This window comes from Gymnodraco acuticeps, unplaced genomic scaffold (assembly GCF_902827175.1).
Source record: "Gymnodraco acuticeps unplaced genomic scaffold, fGymAcu1.1, whole genome shotgun sequence".
NCBI classification, from domain to species: Eukaryota; Metazoa; Chordata; class Actinopteri; order Perciformes; family Bathydraconidae; genus Gymnodraco; species Gymnodraco acuticeps.
In genome coordinates, this window is record NW_022992231.1 from 288,103 (window position 1) to 309,791 (window position 21,689).

The window sequence follows — 21,689 nt, forward strand, 5'->3', positions numbered from 1 at the left end:
CTTTATCCTTCTTAAAGGTAACGATGCAACACAAGTGCAACAGCTGGATTCTAACCTGATGTTGACACGGCTACACCGATGTCAAGAAGGCCTGCTTTAAATCACATTGTATTAACCATAATGTGCAGGAACATTGATTGTATTCAATTAATTGAGAAGAACTTATACATTTGGCATGCATCCAATACAGCAAGAAGTAGATTTCGCCAAACTTCATTCAAAAAAATATAAAATGTTGCTTGTTTTTCAAAACCATAAGACTAATGGCTACTAATCTAATTCCACTTTATGGCAAGTAAGCACTCACCAATTCAGCATGCCTCCACCCCAAAATATTTTATTATTAAAAACGGAAACCTTTCACTCTTTTTTTTTTTAACAACCTGAGTGGATTACACCAAATACATCCAAAACTCTATACACACTTTTTACATTCAGTATGAAGCACTGACAAAAATGAGGGCTCCTCTGATTCGCAGGAAGTATCTTAGTGCCAAAAATGTTTTACCACCTAAGTCTGAGCAGACTTCCATTCTGAAGAGGATAACACCAAACCCCATTAAAAAAAAAAAACACAATAGAAAAATATATTACATTATTACATTGCATTTAGCTGACGCTTTTATCCAAAGCGACTTACAATAAGTACATTCGACCAGGAAGACACAACCTTGAAAAAAACAGAATCATATAAGTACATCAGGTTTCATAGAGCCAAACATTTCAAGTGCTACTCAACTGGCTTTAGATAAGCCAGTCCTTTATTAGTATATAAGTGCTTTGTTAATAGTTCTTTGTTAGTAATTATATCGCTCGAGGTGGAGTCGAAAGAGATGAGTTTTCAGTCTGCGCCGGAAGATGTGCAGGCTTTCTGCTGTCCTGATGTCAATGGGGAGCTCATTCCACCATTTTGGAGCCAGGACAGCAAACCCACGTGTTTTAGCTGATGGGAACTTGGGTCCCCCTCGCAGCGAGGGTGCAGCGAGTCGTTTGGCTGATGCAGAGCGTAGTGCACGCGCTGGGGTGTACGGTTTAACCATGTCCTGGATGTAGGAAGGGCCAGATCCATTCGCAGCATGGTATGCAAGTACCAGTGTCTTGAAGTGGATTCTAGCAGTTACCGGAAGCCAAATAAAAGCGATGATTTTGAAACTTCACCTACATGAAGCTGGAAGGTAAGAAAAAAAAACTAAAGTCCGGTTTTCATTGTCTTTATTTTTACAGTAAACTCAAAACGCCTTCACTTCAAACCAAATATCCATCAAATATTGTTCCTACTTTTAAATCTTTATATATAATATTAAACTTGGCATATGATCAATAAACATTGTTATTTTAGAATAATACATTCTGCGTAATGAGTTCCATCAAAAACAAACATTTATATTCCAACACACAAACACACACATTCAGCATCAAAACAAAGGCTTTACAGCAGTAAATGTACGCATGGTCAGTGACTTCTTAAAAAAGTTAAAATCAGAATACTTGGTGCTCTTAACGTCAGAAATAACTTATGACCTGCATAACTATGTCAAAAAGGAAACACGGCTCTTCTACCACCAACAAAAACATTATAAATGTAAAATAAGCGCAAACTGTTTAACTTTCTCCAGTGCGACTATCATCATTTAATCAACACCAAAATATCTGCAGGTATCTCTAATACAAGCAACACAATATGGCTCGGAGGTCACACAAGGAATATCTAAGCACTCCCTGGCTCAGTGCTTTGTAATAAAACAAGCTGCTTTCTGTTTTAAAAAGAAATATTTTCTACGTAACAAGAACAAGATCAAGTGAACAAAAGCTTCAGTTTTTTGGTCTGTCGTAGATTTTGAAAAATCATGAAGATTAACAATAAAAACTAAATAATTCAGAACAAAAGGTACATTTGTTTTCCACAAAGTTGCGGACGATTTGTTTTAATGGATGTGTGGTTGGACGCTATCCAAATGTAGTGCACATTTTAACTAAATGTATCAAATGAAAATGTGAATAAATGCTTGTTGAAATTACATTATTTTGAGTTGGTTCATAGAGACAAGAAGTACGTGGTGAACCATTGTTTATTTGGTAAAAATGTGATCCTTTCTGATCAAAAGTAGGACAAAAATAAATAAAAATATTTACTATTTTTCAGATTTATTTTATTTAGTAATCACAGGAAAAAAATAGTTTTCCCTCAAAATGTGTAATTTTTTCCTCAAAAATAAGGGAATTTGATTTTGTAAATTAAAGCATTGACCACAGCTTCATTTATAACTGTTTTACTACAAAGGCCCTAATAATCCAACAACAGTGATGTTGATAAAAATCTTCTTTTACAATACATTATATTTTATATTTTATATCGTCATATCTGTTATTCTCTCTGTATTTAAAACCTATTAACACTGTATGATTGTAAAATAAATTGGCAGTATAAACTTGTTTTTTTCACAGTCAACTATTATATTATATTTCCTTTTTCGTATATTTATAAAATGTTAACACACTATTTTCTAATAGTTTTTACAATCATTTGTAATAGCAGTATATTTAATTTAATTTTACAACTACATTTCTTTCACTGCGTTGTATGTATGCACTATTATTCACCATAACAAATTCCTTGTATGAGTAGACCTATTTTGCAATGAACCGAATTCAGATTCTCTTGATTCTGATTGGTTGTCTGTAAAAGTGAATCCCATTTTAAGTTGAGATATTTGGTCATAAAACATTCCTCTTTCCTGAAGTCAACAAAACAAGTGCGGTTTCACGTCCTATTTATGTGCACAAACCCTTAAAATAACAAAAGATAAATAGAAACGGTGGTGGACATGCAGCTGAAGCTCTCACTCTCTCTTTGTCTCACTGTGACTTCCTGTTGGCCTCTCGCTCGGCGGTGTCGAGGGCGGCCATGTTCTGCGAGGCGGTGACGAGGTGCACCACGCTGATGCCGGTCTTCAGCAGACAGATGACCCCGCAGAGAGCCTGCAGCCCGTACAGCCAGCCTGAGCACACACAGCACGTTTATACTATGTTAACAATCATTTCATTTCTAAAGCACTTTTCAAGGTAATGCAGAGAAACTCCCTCTAGAGGGAACACAGGGATTTTAGCCTTTGCAGACCATTTACATGCACACAAACCTATAAAACACACTACAGGAAAGAAGAATAATAGGGCCTCATTAAAATAAAACACCAAAAATATTAATATAAAAGAGGAAATATTAGATATTTCCTTATTGGAGAAAATTGATAAAAAAGATGCTGTGTGGAGACAAAACCACAAAAGGTGAATAATCTTTTATGCCTAAAATCTGTAAAGTGACTAAAGCGGTGAGAAATGCAGTGCAGTAAAAGTAGAGAGTTGCATGAAAAGAAAATAGTCAAGTACCTCACATTTGTCATGTATTACTTTAGTAAATATACGTAGAGGAGGAGGTTCTTTACCTGCAGGCTCCTCGATGTGATGCAGGATGTAGAGCAGACAGAAGAAGAGCTCATTCCCGGCGCACATCACAAACAGCACGGGCTGCAGCACACACACACACACACACACACATCACTCTGTCACTCTTTACATTCATAGATTTTTACAACATGATCTGTATAGCATCTATTAAATAACAGTTCAGAAGTGCTATACAATAAAAAAAGCGATCACATTTTAAACACAAAGAGGATAAAAACGAACTAAACTTCAAAAACTAAATGCATGAAAAAAGAGAAAGTAAAAAATGAAATGACAAATAAATACACTTTTCCAGGTTAAATGTTAGTGTTTTAGTTTCATCTACCTGGATGGGCAAGTGGGTCAGAAATGAATTTGAATGGAGTATATTTGATCAATTGTTTCATGTATTGTCCCTAATCAAATCATGTCAAAGGCTAAAGTTAATTTTCATAATTAATCTTTTTTTAGCAGCCATATAATCTGACTGTGCCGACCTCCAGGCCCGCTGTGGAAAATTCACAACTTAGCTACCTCCATTATCAAGTTCGGAAAAAACGATGTAAAAATAATTAGAGCGAGGCCTCTCAGGGCTTTGTGAGCCATTAATAGAATCTTAATATAAATCTAAAAGAGAGTGTAAGGGAGCCAGGGGGGGTGAAACAGGAGACATGATGAATTAGTCTGTTAGGATCTGGAGACGGGAGAAGGGTTTCTGCACTGATGCCAGAGAGAAGACAGTGACAGTAATCTGATTAATGAGGGCATGATGTACAGTACGGGTGTGTGTGTGTGTGTGTGTGTGTGTGTGTGTGTGTGTGTGTGTGTGTGTGTGTCACCTTGGACGTGTAGTAGATCCGGAGGATGGGGTTTCCAGAGAGGTCGATTGTCTTGTGACTGGATGATCCTTTTATCGTTGAGCTGAGAAAATAAAAACGATGAAAGGATAAAAGATGATGAGCAGCATATTCCCTCTGAACCACACACCCCGAAAAGCGTGTTCAACTTTCTAAAAACAGCACAATTAAATATGTTATCATAGCCAAAAACATTTCCATGTTTTTTTTGTGTTGCCATAAGTTATTCTCTCTCCGTTGGTGCGCGGGGCTAATGCTAATAATGCTAATGCCACAAATACAATGGCGGCTTCACAAAACTTTTCAGAGTTTTACGGGGCGTGGTTTGCAATTCGCCCAGCCAATCAGAACTGGGGCACTTTTCCCCCCCAGGATAGTACCACCTCTCTAGCAGGCACTAAAAATGGGGGTAAAAGTTCCCGGCACCAAGTACTCTTATTTTGCCCCTTTCACACCAGCGCTTTTTCAGCTCCGGCTCGGAGCTGGAGCCTGAAAAGCGCCGGTTTTTCCTGTTCACACCGCAGCGGCGCCAGCTCTTAGCTCCGGAATCCGGTTCACTTCCAGCTCCAAAAAATTGTCGGTCTAGAGGCAAGAGCTTCGGAGCTAAGAGGTGGCGTCACTTACGTCTCTTACGTCGAGGCATGCAGGAAACTAAACCCTCCTCCCCTGAACATGGGTCGACTGTCATGCCTGCCTACAAGCAGTAGTGCTTATAAACACACTTTATAAAGTCAGGCAACACTAACCAGGCTTCGTGTGATTCTGTTTATTTGTACTTTACTTTGACCATCCGTTCACTGTTATTGATCATTGTGGAGAGACGCAGACGTGTTGTTTTGTATTATAGCAGCTATCGGATGGAATCAATACATGGGCTGCACAGGTTGTCGTGTCCGACTATCACAAGTAGAATCATAATAAAAATACGCCGGTAAAATGTGCCTGTAGAAAACGGTTTATGCCACAATAGGATAGCAATAGCAAGTAGTCAGTTTAGCTTTGGTTGCTATGCTAACATCACCCATTTTATACCAGAGAAACTTTCACAAGAGCGTTGTGATGCCAAACAGCGTCAATTCAGACTGACACGCATTCACTTAGGCTAAGGGGAACTGGGGATATGTATCAGCTGCTTGTGTGAGTCGGACAGTGAATACTTTAGAGCGGCCGCAGCAGTGTGAGCTAACCGGGAGCTAACGGAGGAGAATAAACTCCCGTAGAAGAGCAGCCAACACTGCAGCGGTCGGTAAATGCTGCAGAAACACATTAATAAACAATGAACCACGGCACTCTGGAGCAAAGTATAAGGTTGGAGAAGTCGTTATTCAATTTATTCTGGCTTCGTGTGATTAAAAGCAACACGACCATGGACCCGACGCAGTTCCCCGTTGTTGTTGTGAGCGCCGTAATGCCGTTCGGGAGCAAATCAGCGATGTAAACGGTGACGTCATGACGCAGCAGCGGCAGCACCAGTCGGGTGCTGGGCGGTGTGAACAGAGCGGGAGCAGAAAAGGGAAACCGGAGCTGAACCAGAAAAGCTCTAGCTCTGAGCTAGAAAGGGAAAAGCGCTGGTGTGAAAGCCGCATTTTGGTGTGAACGCAACATAAGGGGTACTAACGGAACTAAAGGGGAAAAGTACTCCGGTGTGAACGTGGCTCTAGAGAGGTGGTACTATCCTGGGGGGAAAAAGTGCCCCAGTTCTGATTGGCTGGGCGAATTGCAAACCACGCCCCGTAAAACTCTGAAAAGTTTTGTGAAGCCGCCATTGTATTTGTGGCATTAGCATTATTAGCATTAGCCCCGCGCACCAACGGAGAGAGACTAACTTATAGCAACACAGAAAAAAACATGGGAGCTGTGGAGTGATGAGGAGGTGTCGGCGTTCTGGCGATTTACTCGGAAGTTAGCTCCGGAATCCGGTTTGTTTCAAGCAGCAAAAAATTGTCCGGCTAGAGCAAAAGCACCACATACGTCGAGGCGGGGGCAGGGGCGGGATCAACCCCTGAACAACAACAAAAAGCCCGCGTGTTATCCAGTTTGTACACAGATGAAGAAACTTAACAAGCAGCAGTGGTCCACTGAAGAGACCAGCTACCTACTGGGAATCTGGTCTTCTGAAGAGGTACAGAGGAAGCTGGAGCACAATCGGCCATTGTTGTTGTTGTCGGTGTGAGTTGTGAGGGGTTTCCGCACGGTTTGGCTTTATGAAGCAAGCACGCAAACGGTTATGTCATGACGCAAACAATGACGCAGCACCAGTCGGACTCTGGGCGGTGTGAAAAGAGCCGGAGCTAAACCGAAGAACCGGTTCTGAACCTGAAAAGCTCTAGCACGGAGCTTGAACCGGAGTTGCATTGGTGTGAATGAGGTATAAGTGCCGGCACTAAGTACTGCAAAGTACGCGGTGTGAACGCGGCTAATCACACCAACGCAACTCCGGTTCTAGCTCCGCGCTAGAGCTTTTCAGGTTCAGAACCGGTTCTTCGGTGTAGCTCCAGCTCTTTTCACACCGCCCAGCGTCCGACTGGTGCTGCGTCATTGCGTCATCGTTTGCGTCATGATGTAACCGTTTGCGTGCCTGCTTCATAAAGCTAAACTGCGCGGAAACCCCTCACAACTCACACCGACAACAACAACAATGGCCGATTGTGCTCCAGCTTCCTCTGTAGCTCTTCGGAAGACCAGATTCCCAGTAGGTAGCTGGTCTCTTCAGTGGACCACTGCTGCTTGTTAAGTTTCTCCATCGTTGTGTACAAACTGGATAAAACGCGGGCTTTTTGTTGTTGTTCAGTAGTTGATCCCGCCCCTGCCCCCGCCTCGACGTAAGTGTGACGTATGCGGTGCTTTTGCTCTAGCCGGACAATTTTTCTGGTGCTTGAAACGAACCGGATTCCGGAGCTAAGAGGCTGCTCCGCTGCGGTGTGAACAGGAAAACCTGGTGCTTTTCAAGCTCCAGCTCCGAACCGGCCCTGAAACACCGTTGGTGTGAATGAGGTATTAGTGCCTGGAACTTTTACCCCCATTTTCAGTGCCTGCTAGAGAGGTAGTACCAAAAAAGTACCAATTTCTATTGGCTAGGCGAATTGCAAACCACGCCACGTAAAACTCAGAAAAGTTTTTTGAAGCCACCATTGTATTTGCTCGCATTAGCATTACTAGCATTAGCATGAGCCCCGCGCACCAACGGAGAGAGAATAACTTATGGCAACACAAAAAATAACATGGGAGCGGTGGAGTGATGAGGAGGTGTCGGCGTTCTGGCGATTTACTCGGAAGGCTTCAGTAGAAGCTGTTGGGGTTCCACAAGGTTCCATTCTTGGACCATTACTGTTTTCTCTTTACATTAATGACTTGTAGTGGTGCACGATAATTATCGGCCCGATAGTTATCGGTCCGATATTAGGAATTATGACGTCATCCCGATAAACCCGATAAAAGTATTAATATACAATATATTTTTTGGGTAAAAAAAAATAAAAAAATACTGCGGTGTGGGTGGATTAGGATGAGGGGCGCTTGTTTTTCCCTCGGCTCCTCCCGTTTTGCCAGTACTGTGGTATTAGTGGTTTAGGAAGAGGGGAGTTTTTCACAAATCCAGCAGTCCCTAACTCATGCCTGGCTGTGACGTAAATGGTGTGCGGCCGTGAAGCCAGGACAGTAAACAAACATGTCGTCGGTAGTATGGGACTATTTCAAAGTTTCAGAGTTAGATAGTTCGCTTGCTATTTGTATTAACAAATGCAATGCAAAAGTTCCACGAGGGAAAAAGGCAACGAGCTATAATACTTTCAACCCGATTAGTCACATGAAACATCGCTATCGCTAAGATGGTGTGTTAAAAGCGTACGAAGACGCCTGCGCTGCTAAACTAGCGGCGAATCCAAATACAGCTGCAAAGGCACCGGGGCTTTTACCTATCGACGAGGCTTTTGAAAAAGGCAAGAAGTTTGCCAGAGACGACCCCAGGGTTAGTTTTGTTCATAGTAGTAATGCTCATGTCATTTGCTCACTACTAGTCTTTTTTTTACCACCAGGTGTGTAAAAACTACAGGTACATTTAATATATATATATATTATATTATATTATTATCGGTATCGGTCTTGAGAAGCAGGAAGTTATCGGTATCGGTTTCAAAAAAACAATATCGTGCATCCCTAATGACTTGCCTAATGTATGTCCTGAGTTGAATGTGCAAATGTATGCTGATGATGCGGTCATCTTTGTACACGGGAAAAACACTGAAATGATCACATCCCGTCTCTCAAATGCTTTGGACAAGGTTCAACACTGGCTGAACAACATTTGCTTACAGTTAAATGTAAAAAAAACAGTATGCATGATGTTCAGTAAACGACCAGTCAAAATCGAAGGATCAAATGTGTTTTTAAACGGAGCAGAATTAGAACTAGTCTCCCACTTCAAGTATCTTGGAGTCATACTGGACTCGAACTTGACTTTTAACAAACATATTAAGAAAGTATCCAATACCATTCAATTTGCAACATTTTAAACAAATTAGACCCTTCTTAACTGTCAATGCTGCAAAGTCATACTTCCACTGTATGATTCTATCCCACATTGAATACTGTTTTACAAACTGGTCGTTTGCTTGTGCCATAAACCTGAAACCGATAGAACAGCTGTACAAGAGAGCTATCAAGGTGTTTGACAGAAAGACAAATTCATACCACCACTATACCATCCCTGAAAAACACAATTTCTTAAGTTTTGACAATTTTAAGTATTTTAAAAGTATGTGCTTTATTTATAAATGTTTACATGGACTGCCCCCCCCCTCCCCTAGAGGAATTCATCCACAGAAAACACACTGGACGCTGCACTAGGTCAGACACCAGAGGAGACTGTGAAGTCCACCGCAGACGGACCACTTTTGGACACAATGTACTTTCCATTAAAGGCAGCTCGTTCTGGAATAGCCTCCCAACTGAGATACGGTATTGTCCCGCTCTCAATAGCTTCAAAGGTCAACTCAAAGAATGGTTGAGAAAAAACAGACATATAATCAGCGCTAAATGCACTTTAACACAGGGGTATCTCCTCTTGCACATTATGTATCTCTTGTATCTTATCTTGCACTTGTCGTTGCTGCTATATTGTATTACCATGTGAGAAATACTTGTGCATGCTGCTCTTGCTCTTTTGCATTTTTTGCATATCATGTTTGTAAAATGTCATTTTCTTAAATGTTTTATGTGAGGGACTGCAGATGGAAATTAGCTCAAAGCTAAATCTGGCACTGTTACGCTTGACACATTTGAATGTTTTAAGTGTTCATTACTGTGCATTACTATGCCAAATAAACGATTAAATGAAATGAAAATCACACATACCTATTTTAATTGCCCACCAAAATATAAACCTTTTGCTTTAACCAGATCCTTTTTCATAAAACCTTCAATTGTGGTCTCCCTAACAGCACGACTGTGAAGCCATGAAAACGTACGTGTTAAATTGCACCCTGTTTACGAAGCAAAGAGGAGACGGATGTGTAGACCTACAGCATTTGGAGCCTATTTTTCTAATATCTGTTTAACTTGTGGGTACAAACATAGCTGCAGCAGGTAAAAGGATAAACACCCACAGGGAGGGGGGGCTGGTGTACCTGTGCAGGTGCAGCCAGTGGCTGGCGATGTCCACACACATGCTGATCTGGAACAGGAAGGTGTAGGAGGGGTAGAGCAGCGACAGGTTGACCAGCAGACACATGGTGGCACAGCGGTCCGTCAGCATGTCCATCATCGCCCCGAACTTAGTGGCTGAGAGAGCGCAGTGACAAATACATGATAATAGGATCAGAAACTATTCAAACATTAGCAACTCAATTCATTTCAAACCTTTATTTAATCAGATTGGTCCCATTGAGATCATAGATCTCTTTTTCAAGGGAGACCTGCAGCATATAGGTTCCACATGAAACAATAAAGGACATCATACATTATATTTACAGGATACATTTACATAGTTATAGACATTTACAAGTGCCCATAGTATCAACAAGCATTTCATTTAGCCTAGCTTTAAAAACATGCAGAGGAATGAGATTGCTCAGTTTCAATTCTTGCTGAAGATTGTTCCAAGCAAGTGGAGCTGCGACAGTCCTTGCTCTTGGTACATCTAACAATACTACATCATGCGATCTCAGACAATAGCTGCTTGCAACTCTCTGTGTTATCAGAGAGCAGATATAATACGGGAGTTTACCCAACAAAGCTTTATAAATAAACATGTACCAATGACTGAGCCTCTTTACAGTAAGTGATGGCAAACCTGCCTTGGCATACAGGGTACAGTGATGTACCTCCCCCCCTGGCAGCATGTCCTCTACCCCCCGCACCATCTCCCACGTCTCCATCACCGTGCCTGCGTCGGCCGCCCCCCCTCCCTTCGAGAGGGCATCTGCAGTCTCCGAAGCCTGATAAGGATGTGTGTGTACTAAACGCTGAAAACTGATATTTGCTGGGTCCAGGCTCAAGGGCGTATGGCACTCTCAACTCTTCATCCAGGACATGCCGGGGCCCTGCCTGCCTATCGCTTTGCCGATATCTGTGTTGATAGGTAATAGATTAAGAGCGGTGAATCATCTCAGATACAGGAAGCGCTCAAACGTTTGTGTGAGTTTATCTAATTTAGCAGTGATTCCATGTCAGCCACAGCTTGTTACAAAAAACATGACTGATAGTGTGTTTAACAAACTTAAACTAGCTTTATTAAATGTCAGGTCTTTGGCAGGAAAAACATTTTTAATCAATGATTTTATCACTGAGCACAATCTCGATTTTATGTTTTTAACGGAAACTTGGATTGAACAAAATAACAGTGCAGCTGTTCTTATCGAATCAACCCCTCCCAACTTTAGTTTTATGAGTCAGGAAAGAATGCATAAGAAAGGGGGTGCAGTTGCTATTCTGTTCAATGATTCCCTTCAATGCAGGAAGACAGCGTATGGAAACTTTAATTATTTTGAATATGTTGCCCTTCAGCTGAAATGCTCCTCTCGAGCTCTGTTCCTAAATATCTACAGACCACCCAAATACTGTGCAAGCTTTTTTGATGACTTTACTGAACTCCTGTCTATAGTGTGTATTGACTTTGACCGTCTAGTCATTGTTGGTGATTTTAACATCCATGTTGACAACCCCCAGGACAGAAGGGCTAAAGAACTATTTTGTGTTCTTGATAGCTATGGACTGACTCAGCATGTGACGGAGCCCACGCACAATAAGGGGCACACTCTGGACTTAATTATCTCAAAGGGTGTGAATATCTCTAAGGTTGTGGTGACTGATGTTGCATTCTCTGACCATTCCTGTGTTTTCTTTGAGAGCTCTATTTTTGTTCACAAAAATGTTCAAAAAGAGGTAACCACAAAGCGATATTTAACTGAAAATACTAGGGAAATGTTTACTCAGAATTTTTCTTCCACACTTGCCCCTGCTAACATCTCAGTAAATGAGCTAGTAGATCATTTTAATTCAAAAATTAAAAATGTTATAGATGCCATTGCTCCAACTAAGGTAAAGGAAGTGTCTGGCAAGAAAATATCTCCATGGAGAAAGGCCATGACCGTGAGAACAGAAAAAAGAGAATGTCGAAAAGCTGAATGCAGGTGGCGAAAAACAAATCTCCAGGTTCACTTTGAAATCTATAAAGAGAGACTTGGCCTTTATAATTTGGAATTGAAAAACGCATGACAATCGTTCTTCTCTGACATCATTACCAAAAACAAAAACAACGCACGTGCCTTGTTTGCTACCGTCGACAGACTAACTAACCCCCCAGTGTCAGTAGCCTCTGAATTTCTATCCACCAGGGCGTGCAATGATTTTGCCTTTTTCACTGACAACATTCAGAAAATCAGACAAGCAGTCAGTGCCTCTGCATCAGGAACAGCAAATGTGTTGTCCCTATCTCCACTTAACATCAATTCAGACATCATGACACAATTCCATCAGATTAATGATAAAAACCTAGAGGACATTATTCAACTTCTGAAATCCTCCTCTTGCTGCCTTGATATTATTCCAACAGGATTTTTCAAAGACGTTTTGCCTTGCATGGCCTCAGATCTACTTCATATAGTAAACAAATCTCTTCACTCAGGTATTTTTCCACAGGCCCTGAAAACTGCAGTCATTAAACCGCTCTTAAAAAAGAATAATCTAGATGCTTCAGTAATGAACAATTACAGGCCCATATCAAACCTCCCATTTCTAGGTAAAATCATTGAAAAAGTTGTTTTTCAACAGTTGAGTAATTTCTTGCATTTAAATAACTGTTTCGATGTGTTCCAGTCAGGCTTTCGTCCAAACCACAGCACTGAGACTGCTCTTGTAAAGGTCTTCAATGACATCCACTTAAACACAGACAGTGGCAGAACTTCAGTGTTAGTATTATTAGATCTCAGTGCTGCGTTTGACACTGCTGACCACAGCATATTACTAGACCGACTGGAAAACTGGCTGGGACTTTCGGAAACAGTTCTAAATTGGTTTGAATCCTACTTAAAGGACAGAAACAACTTTGTTTCTATAGGTAAATACACATCTGAGTTGACAAATATGACATGTGGGGTTCCTCAAGGCTCCATCTTGGGGCCTCTTCTCTTTAACATCTACATGCTACCACTGGCTCAGATAATGAAAAACAACAAAATAAGTTACCATAGCTATGCAGATGACACACAAATTTACATAACAATTTCACCAGGAGACTATGCTCCAATTCAAACACTGAGTAAGTGCATTGAACAAATCAATGACTGGATGTGTCAGAACTTTCTCCAATTAAACAAAGATAAAACTGAGGTAATGGTTTTTGGAGCCAAGGCAGAACGTATAAAAGTTAGCACTGAGCTTCAGTCTGCAATGTTCAAAACAACAGATAAAGCCAGAAATCTAGGTGTAGTCATGGACTCTGACCTGAGTTTCAACAGTCACATTAAAACAGTTACTAAATCAGCCTACTATCACCTAAAGAATATATCTAGGATTAAAAGACTAATGTCACAGCAGGATTTGGAAAAACTTGTCCATGCTTTTATCTTCAGTAGACTCGACTACTGCAATGGTGTCTTCACGGGTCTCACTAAAAAATCTATTAGAAAGCTGCAGCTGATTCAGAACGCCGCTGCTCGAGTCGTCACTAACACTAAGAAAGTGGATCACATCACTCCTGTTCTGAAATCTTTACACTGGCTTCCTGTGTGTCAAAGAATAGATTTCAAAAATACTGCTGCTGGTTTATAAAGCACTGAATGGTTTAGGCCCAGGATACATTTACGACCTCCTGCTAAATTATGAACCATCCAGATCTCTCAGGTCTTCAGGGACTGGTCAGCTTTCTGTCCCCAGAGTCAGAACTAAACATGGAGAAGCAGCGTTCAGTTATTATGCTCCAAATATCTGGAACAAACTCCCAGAAACCTGCAGGTCCGCTGCAACTCTTACTACTTTTAAATCCAGGCTGAAGACTTTTCTTTTTGTCGCTGCTTTTAATTGAACTCTTCATATCTTAGACTGCACTGTAACTTTTATCCATGTACTTTTTCTTTTAATGTTTATTTTATTAGCTTTTCTTTTTAATGACTGATTTTAAATGCCTTTTTCTTAATGTCTTTCATTTTTTGTAAAGCACTTTGAATTGCCTTGTGTTGAAAAGTGCTATATAAATAAACTTGCCTTGCCTAAGTGCTTTACAATTTGTGACAAATCTCAGGGCACTGTGATAGGCGGCATCTAACTTGTTCAGGCAATGGGCAGGTGCATTCATATACAACAAATCACCATAGTCCAACACAGGTAAAAAGGTCACAGTGACTAGCCTTTTCCTGGCCTCAAGCGAGAAAAAGGACTTGTTTCTGAAAAAGAAACCTAGTCTAACCCTCAGCTTTTTAAGCAGGTTATTGACATGAAGTTAGCAGGTTATTGACATGAAGTTATCAGGTTATTGACATGAAGTTATCAGGTTATTGACATGAAGTTAAGTTAATTAAGTTAAATTCATTACATATTTATAAATAAGAACAAAGTGTGCATGTGTGGCAGAAAAATAACAAACATTTAAAATCCTAAAAGGTTTTTGTCATAAAATCATGTGTTTAATCACAAAGAATTAGGGTGTTTTCTAACACTTATATCAAAACGTTGCAAATAATCTGCCAGGAAAATGTACCTGCATCTTTTCATATGAGTGGAAATGGTATTAAAACACAGTATATCAATAAGGCCATCATCAGCTGGAAAGTGATTGATCTCATTTTGTATTTGCATGCCTTGTGTTTTGCACCCGGCCCTGCAGTCTCATGCTTGTGGTGGTCACAGTTTAGCTGCTAACGGTCATGCTTTCAATTTACTGTACTCATACTGCTGTGAAATGTCACTTTTTTTTACAATTAAATATAGTTACTAATGGCAGCTACTTCAATACTTTTATAATGATGTTATTGTAGCTAGGATGTGGTCTTACAAAGACTTGTATTTGATTCATGTGTGCTTGACACTTTATTTAATATGTTGTGTATGAGATTCATCATTATAAGCAGAGATGGCAAAAGTACACTCTTCCTTCACTCTGTTTGTTTAAAAATACTCTGGGAAAAGTTGAAGCACTCATTAAACTTCTTTACTCAAGTAAAAGTAAAGAAGTTTGAGGTTTTAAATGTATTTAAAAAAAATAGCTATAACTTCAAACTGTTTTATAGTCGCTCTGAGAACTGGACCTAACGTTATATTGATAGAACATTAAAGAACTTGTATTTCAAATTGTAATACTGTTAATGTCATATATACACGATTGTGTTTTCTGTATGACATTAGGTTGAAATAGGCGCTCAATGACTCAAATTAATAATGATCACGCCACCCAACACAGATTCAAACTAAAGTATCCAGCCTGTTTTGAAAATGTAAGAAGTAGAAAGGGCAGGTATTAGAGTTAATAATGTAAGGAGTACAAATTCAAAGTACTGATACCAGAAACATCTACTTAAGTACAGTAACAAAGTATTTGTACTCCACTACTTCCCACCTCTGATTATAAGAACAACGGTACGGACAACTCTTATGCTTTAAACAAGTCATACATTTCGTGATGTAGACTTTTCTTAGAGACATTATCACAACATATCTACTTTTTCTTAGATAGTTACAAATCCCCCCTGCACTTACACTGGTTGAGGGCCCGCGCGGCGTGGCCGTCGAAGGCGTCCAGCAGGGCGCTGAGCAGGTAGCAGAAGACGGCGGGCCAGGGGCAGCAGGGCATCAGGAGGAAGGAGATGAACGCCAGCGCGATGCGGGCGTAACCTGAAGCACAAACACAGCTGTGAGCTCTTCTGTTTCACAATAACAGTGCGTACAGAAGCACAGAATACAACCTACATCAGATATGAAACATTAGAAGGGTTACACAGACTCAGCAGCACCAAATTCATATATATTAGAGTAGAAAACAACAAAGCATCATTCCATTACATAAACGTATGAGCGACATAATTGCATTGAAAACTTGTTTTGAATCAAACTTTATTTAAAGCTCAAGGAATTGGACATGCCTTTGTTACCAATAATGTCAAGACTAAACTTAAAAGCAAACAAATACAAACTAAATCATAACAAAGCCCTGATGTATGTGTTTTATTATTTACAGAGGACAGAAACTTTTCTTTGCTATCTAGAATTAACATCAGTGATGGAAGGGTTAAACCAACAAAAGGGTGTTAATGCCACACATGTACTTAAAATGCCAAATATAATAGTTCTTATTATGTAGAATGGTCCATTTCTATTGTTTTGTATTATTGGATCAAAAATGATGCATTAATGACATGCTGTTTAGCTGATAGGATCATTCAAGTATCATCTTATTTCATTAGTTTTTGGACTTGAGTAATAATGATTGTTATGCTATATTAAATACTCCACTACAATAGAGGAAACTGTTTTTACTACTCTATATTAATAGAGTAGTGTTTGATGGGGGCTAGTGTTATAGCTGCCGGATTTCGCTTCGATGCTGTTAGTCCAAAACCTAATAAAAGAGAATTCCTTTGATAGAAACAGAATCATAAAAAAACTCCATATTTCCGAGGCTGACAATAAGAATGCATTTGATTGATTTAGTCGCCTTTCAGGGCTCTCAAGGTAGCCGGAAACAGTATTTAAAAACATAAGTGCAGGAACAAATACGATTTAACATTTATCAAAATGATTCTGTCGATGTCAGTAGCTTTATGTATTACGAACTAAACTATCCAGCAGCATATGAAGTAAATAGACTTACTTATTTTTTAAAAACATTTAAATGCACTTTTTTACATTATCTGTTTTCGTACAATATTACAGAATAAACCAAGAGGGATTTATCTTTATTGGGATACTTTGCTTTTAGGATTTTAGAGTCCTGGAAAAAAAGACGTCACAATAAACAAAGCAAGAACTAGAAAACAAATACATGAATTCAGTGTAATAGATAGATACAAAGATATGAATGAATAATGTTTGATCTTTCTATCTGTGGCCCTTTGAATGGACTTTGGTGTGACTTCCAACATCATCCCCTGTATGTAGGTAGGCTAACGCTAAACTAGCTACAGTAAACGGTGAAAACAGTAAAATACTCACCAATTAAATTGGGAACGAAGTAGAAAATATTTTCTTGCTCCATAGTTGATGTTTGCGTCGTGTTATGTCTCTGTTAGCTTCGTATTATAACTCCTATTTGAAAGAGAAGCTCCCTCAAAGCGACAGGATGCTAGTTGAGCGATGACTTCCTCACAGCAGCTAAACGTCAAGCAACAACAGAAACACCAATTCCGGATACATTTCAGAATAAAAGCTTCATAATGGTTCATTTAGTGAAGAGAAGTCAGTCATCCATTTTAAGGCGAGACACCCCAGGTGAATAGGGTAATTTTTTTAACTTAAAGGTATCAGTTAGACATTTCTCCAGTTAATTACCTACAATAAGGCAATTGTTTTTTGTATTACAAGTTTTCTGAAATAGCATGTTTAAATATGCAAATTCACCATTATCTCATTAAATATGCACATCTTTTCACACATTTCAGGAATCGAAATCTGAACTTTGGATAAAGCCAGGTTCAAAATTCTTGTTTCATTTTGTAGTCATATTAGTATCTAAGGCTTTTACAGAAGGGATATTGGATATCTTTTTGTATCACTCCATAAATCAGAAAATACTGTCAACAGCCCTAAAATATCAATTTCCACCATGTTTTTAGGTATACAATGTTGTATAATTCAGGCTATGAATGATATATGAACAAACCCTTCTGTGAAAGCCTTCATAATATTGATAGGAATATAACTGGAAGGTTTGGTGTATGTAAGTGCTACTGAAGTGGACATTTCGAACTCAGAGTAGGAGAAAAAACTCATTTTGAGAAAACGACCTTTAAAGATTGCAGTGAGGCGCTAGCTAAACCTTCCTGTTCTTTGGATGACAGCTTGCGCATCGACGCACTCCGTGAAGGTATTTCATGTTCAGGGTCTTTTTTTTATTTTTATAACCTTGCTTCGTGCAAGTGACAATTGTTGTCGTCTTCTCTGTGAACGTCTTTTTCGCCGTTCTTTTGCCATTTGAGATTTCAATTTCTAGCGGAAAGCTAACCAGGAAGTGTTTTAGCACACCACGTGACGCATCTGAACGAATCACGCTGTTAAAAATTGACAGCCGCCAATGAGATTTCGTTTCTTGGTTTAAGACCCTTTTGTACTTTCACGATTGGTTGCTGATACAAAGGAAATGACCATATTTGGATCCGATGAGATTGTGCAGGAGAGACGGAGCTTTCCAGCGATACCTCTGTTGACATGGTGCACACAGCGGTTGCGGTACTTTATGTTACGTTAGAATGCTAACTTTTGGTGAATTTAGGAGAAATCTACAGACGCAAATAGACAAACTATAGTAAAATAAACACTTAAATGTGTATTTTGTACGTTTTCCTTCCAAAAGCCTGAAAGAAAACATGTTATAGAATCAAAATAGCACAACATCTCAAAATTGACCAGTACTTAAAAAACGATGCCGTGTCTCGCCTTAAAAGCAAAAAATAACAAGCCTCTGAAATAATGATTGGTTGTCGAGTTATTTTTTTGTAAAGTTTGATAAAGAAAATACATACTGACTGAAAATAACACTTAACAATTGATCAATGAATTAATACTAAGTACTATGAAAAATGTTTGGATCATGGTTTTTAGTTATAAAAGTCACAGTATTGTACATTTTAATATTTTTTAAACTGTGACTACATTTGTTAAAGTATGCTTCATTTCATACATTAAATTAAGGATCATTTTCAATGAAGGCCTTTACTGTGAGAATGTTATGCTGTGATTCTTTATCCGGTCTGAGTGACTTCACGGCTTCTCTGGTTGGTTGGTTTATATTGTGACGTCATGGGAAGCAGCCATCAACGTGCAGCGCGCGCCTCCCCTTTAATAACGTTTTAGGTCACCGGAAGTTCATTTCCTTCAGGATAAGACATTTTAGACAAAGACATACGTGAATAAAGAAATTGTAGTACAGTTAAACAATATATCACAATAATATTGAAAAAACAACGTCATTTAATTGATTTAGTCTGGAAAATAATCAGTTTCCACTTTGTTCCTTATTTGAATGATTTATTTGTACGTTTCTACTTATGTGCTTATCATTATCTAAGGACAGAGGGTGTCGTTTTTCTCATACTGATGTTCTGAACAATCTGTGCCGTTGTATTTGCTGTAAAGTGTATCTACTGTAGGCTATTTTTATTATATGTACAGCACTTTGGCTCGACCAAAAATCGTTTATAAATGTGCTATATGAATAAAACTTGATTTGATTATTACATATTGTATTACTAAATTAGTTTGAGAATAAAGTACATTAGTAAAAATAGGACAAATCAAAAGTAATGAAAAGTTCAAGTGAAAGACAAAGCATGATCAGCAGACCAAAGAAAGGTCAAACAAGAACATTGGAATAAAGTATATCTCAAAAATCTCTTGCATTATGACACAAACATGTTTCTTCTTAAACCAGTTAAAGACCCCATAAATAAAAATAAAGAGACACTTCTGTTTTTGTTCATTTATTTCTCCAAAAGTATTTTCCGTTACGTTTCTGTACAACTAATGTCTCAACATTTTGAACCTGAACATGGTAAACTCGACCTCCAGCTGTAAAAACCAGATTGAAATCCATCCATCACACATCCATCAGACTCATGTTCATCATCTTCATCCTTCCTGTCAGTTATCTTCCTGCAGGCCACAAACAGGGGGAGGAAGGGGTTTCCTGTGGAGGAGGCGACTTTGTCCCACAGAAACATATACAACTGCATCAGGAAAAATATAGAACCACATGAAAAATGAAGTAAAACTATTGATGAATTAAAGGAATAACACCACGGCATTATGGGAAATGTGCTTGTTTGCCATCAGTCTGGAACTAGCAGTGTCTTCCCATTTTAAAAACAGTTGAATTTACATCTTTTAATCCTAATATTTAGAGCTTTTGGACTTCTGTTCGGACAAAACAAGACATTTTAACATTTCATTGTTTTCTTTTGTCAAATACATTGACATTATGAAAATAATGACTGATCTGACAGCAAACCTGCACATTTCCCAAAATGTTCCTTTCATTTGGAGGAGATGAAAACACAGAAATCCTGATGTCAGTGAACTCAACAATAGAAACAGGAAGAATTGACCTCTCTGCAGGAGATGCATTCTGAGTGCAGCATTAAACATAAAAGCATCTCCGGAATGATAAGCATCTTTACAAAACAATGCATTTAAAAAACTAAAATAAAAGTTGGCAAAATGAAATCTCACAAACATTTCCTTGAGGTTTTTTTTTTTTTGAGGGAGTCATCTCCATCAAACAGATCAGCACAACATGTGGGGTGAGTTTGTTTTCTCCACCTGAACATCTTTTAGTGTTAAAAGTCCAGCTTGTAAAGATGACATTTAGAAACATTTCCCAGCTTCCACTCTGTTTTCCAACCCCTCCTTCTGCATTTCCTGTCTAACAGTTGCACACATACAGGAACTGAAATATTTAAGCAATGATACAAAGTCTGCATTAAAAAAAAAAAAAAAAGTATTATTTGAAGTCCGCCCAAACATTCTTTTACTATCAGTGCAAATGAGGTAGACGTGACAGCGACAGACAGCATCAGATCACACTGAGGCCGGCCTCCTGCAGACGCCATGTTGGCAGGAAGTCCGCTGATTTAGTTCCTGCCGCTGCAGGAAGTGACCCGATGATTTTTCTACCCATTCACGCCGTGCAAAACCAAATGATGAGCTGTTTATCCAGAAAAGTCCTGCAAATAAAGCTCCACAAAGTGTTCAATATCTGATCAATAAGCAACTATAGCACAACAAGTCATTATCAGTCATAATAATTCTTTATATATTTTATACGCAAACATTTTTTGTATAGGACATTAAAGTAATATCTGATAAAACTGTTATCTTTGATGTAAAATATAAAGAAATTAACAAATATTTGTGAATGTTCTTATTTAAACTAAACTCATTACTTGTCATATTAATAAAATAACACTTAAGATAATGAGATAAGTGTAAACATTTTCTCCACAAACTGGAGAACTTAATATATATATATTTGACACAGTGTATTTTCATATTACCTTTCATGTCATAATGTGTATTTATATTACTAAATATTGAACACTTTGTGGCGAAATATTTTTCAGGTTACAGTGTTTTATGAGCTGGAAAAGAATAGAAATAAAAAACATGGCACCAAACGTCATGAAATAGTCTGAAAATGATGAAAATGACTCGGCTCCACTGTGGACGTTCCACACTTTAATACTGGCTCAAAAAAATAAAAGGTCAAAATTGAAATTCAGGCCTGCCCAAAGGAATGCTGGGAAAGGTAGTCCTTAGAAACATTAATATTTTTTCTTTTTTTTATAGCTCTATCACAGTAAAATTGCGCTTATTTCCCCACCTAGTGGTTAAAAATGAGCATACAACATAAATATTACAGCTGCAGTAGAGGTAATAATAATGATAGCGTCTATTTGTCTAAAACAACACGTACATCATTATTATTACTCTAACACAGTCTCAGTTAGTGCTTTATGTACACTGCTAAGTACAATGCAAGTCAAAGTGTTTGGACAGTGAACAATCTTCAGCATATACCTGCTACATTTACAGGTATCTTACATTTATTTATACGCATTTATATAAATAGGTAGTGTGCATGTTATCCATACAAATGGCGTCTGTACACAAGATCCATGCACTGTAACTGTAACTCATTTATTTGTAATGCAACATGTACATCTATCTACAGATGCAGAGCAGACTGTG

The 21,689-nt window shown here is 38.8% G+C and overlaps 2 protein-coding genes across 3 annotated transcripts in view; both read right to left on the reverse strand.

Moving 5' to 3' along the window:
- Positions 1-1,195: 1,195 nt before the first annotated feature.
- On the reverse strand, positions 1,196-17,211 carry cdipt (CDP-diacylglycerol--inositol 3-phosphatidyltransferase (phosphatidylinositol synthase)). Its single transcript, XM_034206163.1, has 6 exons — positions 16,941-17,211; positions 15,489-15,623; positions 9,926-10,079; positions 4,284-4,365; positions 3,444-3,525; positions 1,196-2,999 (listed from the first exon to the last, which is right to left on the reverse strand). The coding sequence occupies exons 1-6, from the start codon at positions 16,981-16,983 to the stop codon at positions 2,857-2,859; spliced, it is 639 nt and encodes a 212-aa protein (XP_034062054.1). The 5' UTR covers positions 16,984-17,211; the 3' UTR covers positions 1,196-2,856.
- Positions 17,212-19,407: 2,196 nt separating this feature from the next.
- The window catches only part of taok2a (TAO kinase 2a), a 44,422-nt gene continuing 42,140 nt past the window's right edge, over positions 19,408-21,689 (reverse strand). For both annotated transcript variants that reach the window (XM_034206154.1, XM_034206153.1), the window contains exon 20: positions 19,408-21,689. This exon is cut by the window's right edge and continues 2,604 nt beyond it. The gene's annotated coding sequence lies outside the window, so the exon portion shown is untranslated.

Excerpts from the sequence above, each read along its gene's own strand:
- cdipt (XM_034206163.1), bottom strand. The coding sequence starts at position 16,983 with ATGGAGCAAGAAAATATTTTCTACTTCGTTCCCAATTTAATTG. Across the intron at positions 15,624-16,940 it reads CTTCGTTCCCAATTTAATTG|GTTACGCCCGCATCGCGCTG; the intron begins GTGAGTATTTTA and ends TTTGTGCTTCAG. Across the intron at positions 10,080-15,488 it reads CGCGCGGGCCCTCAACCAGT|CCACTAAGTTCGGGGCGATG; the intron begins GTAAGTGCAGGG and ends GCGCTCTCTCAG.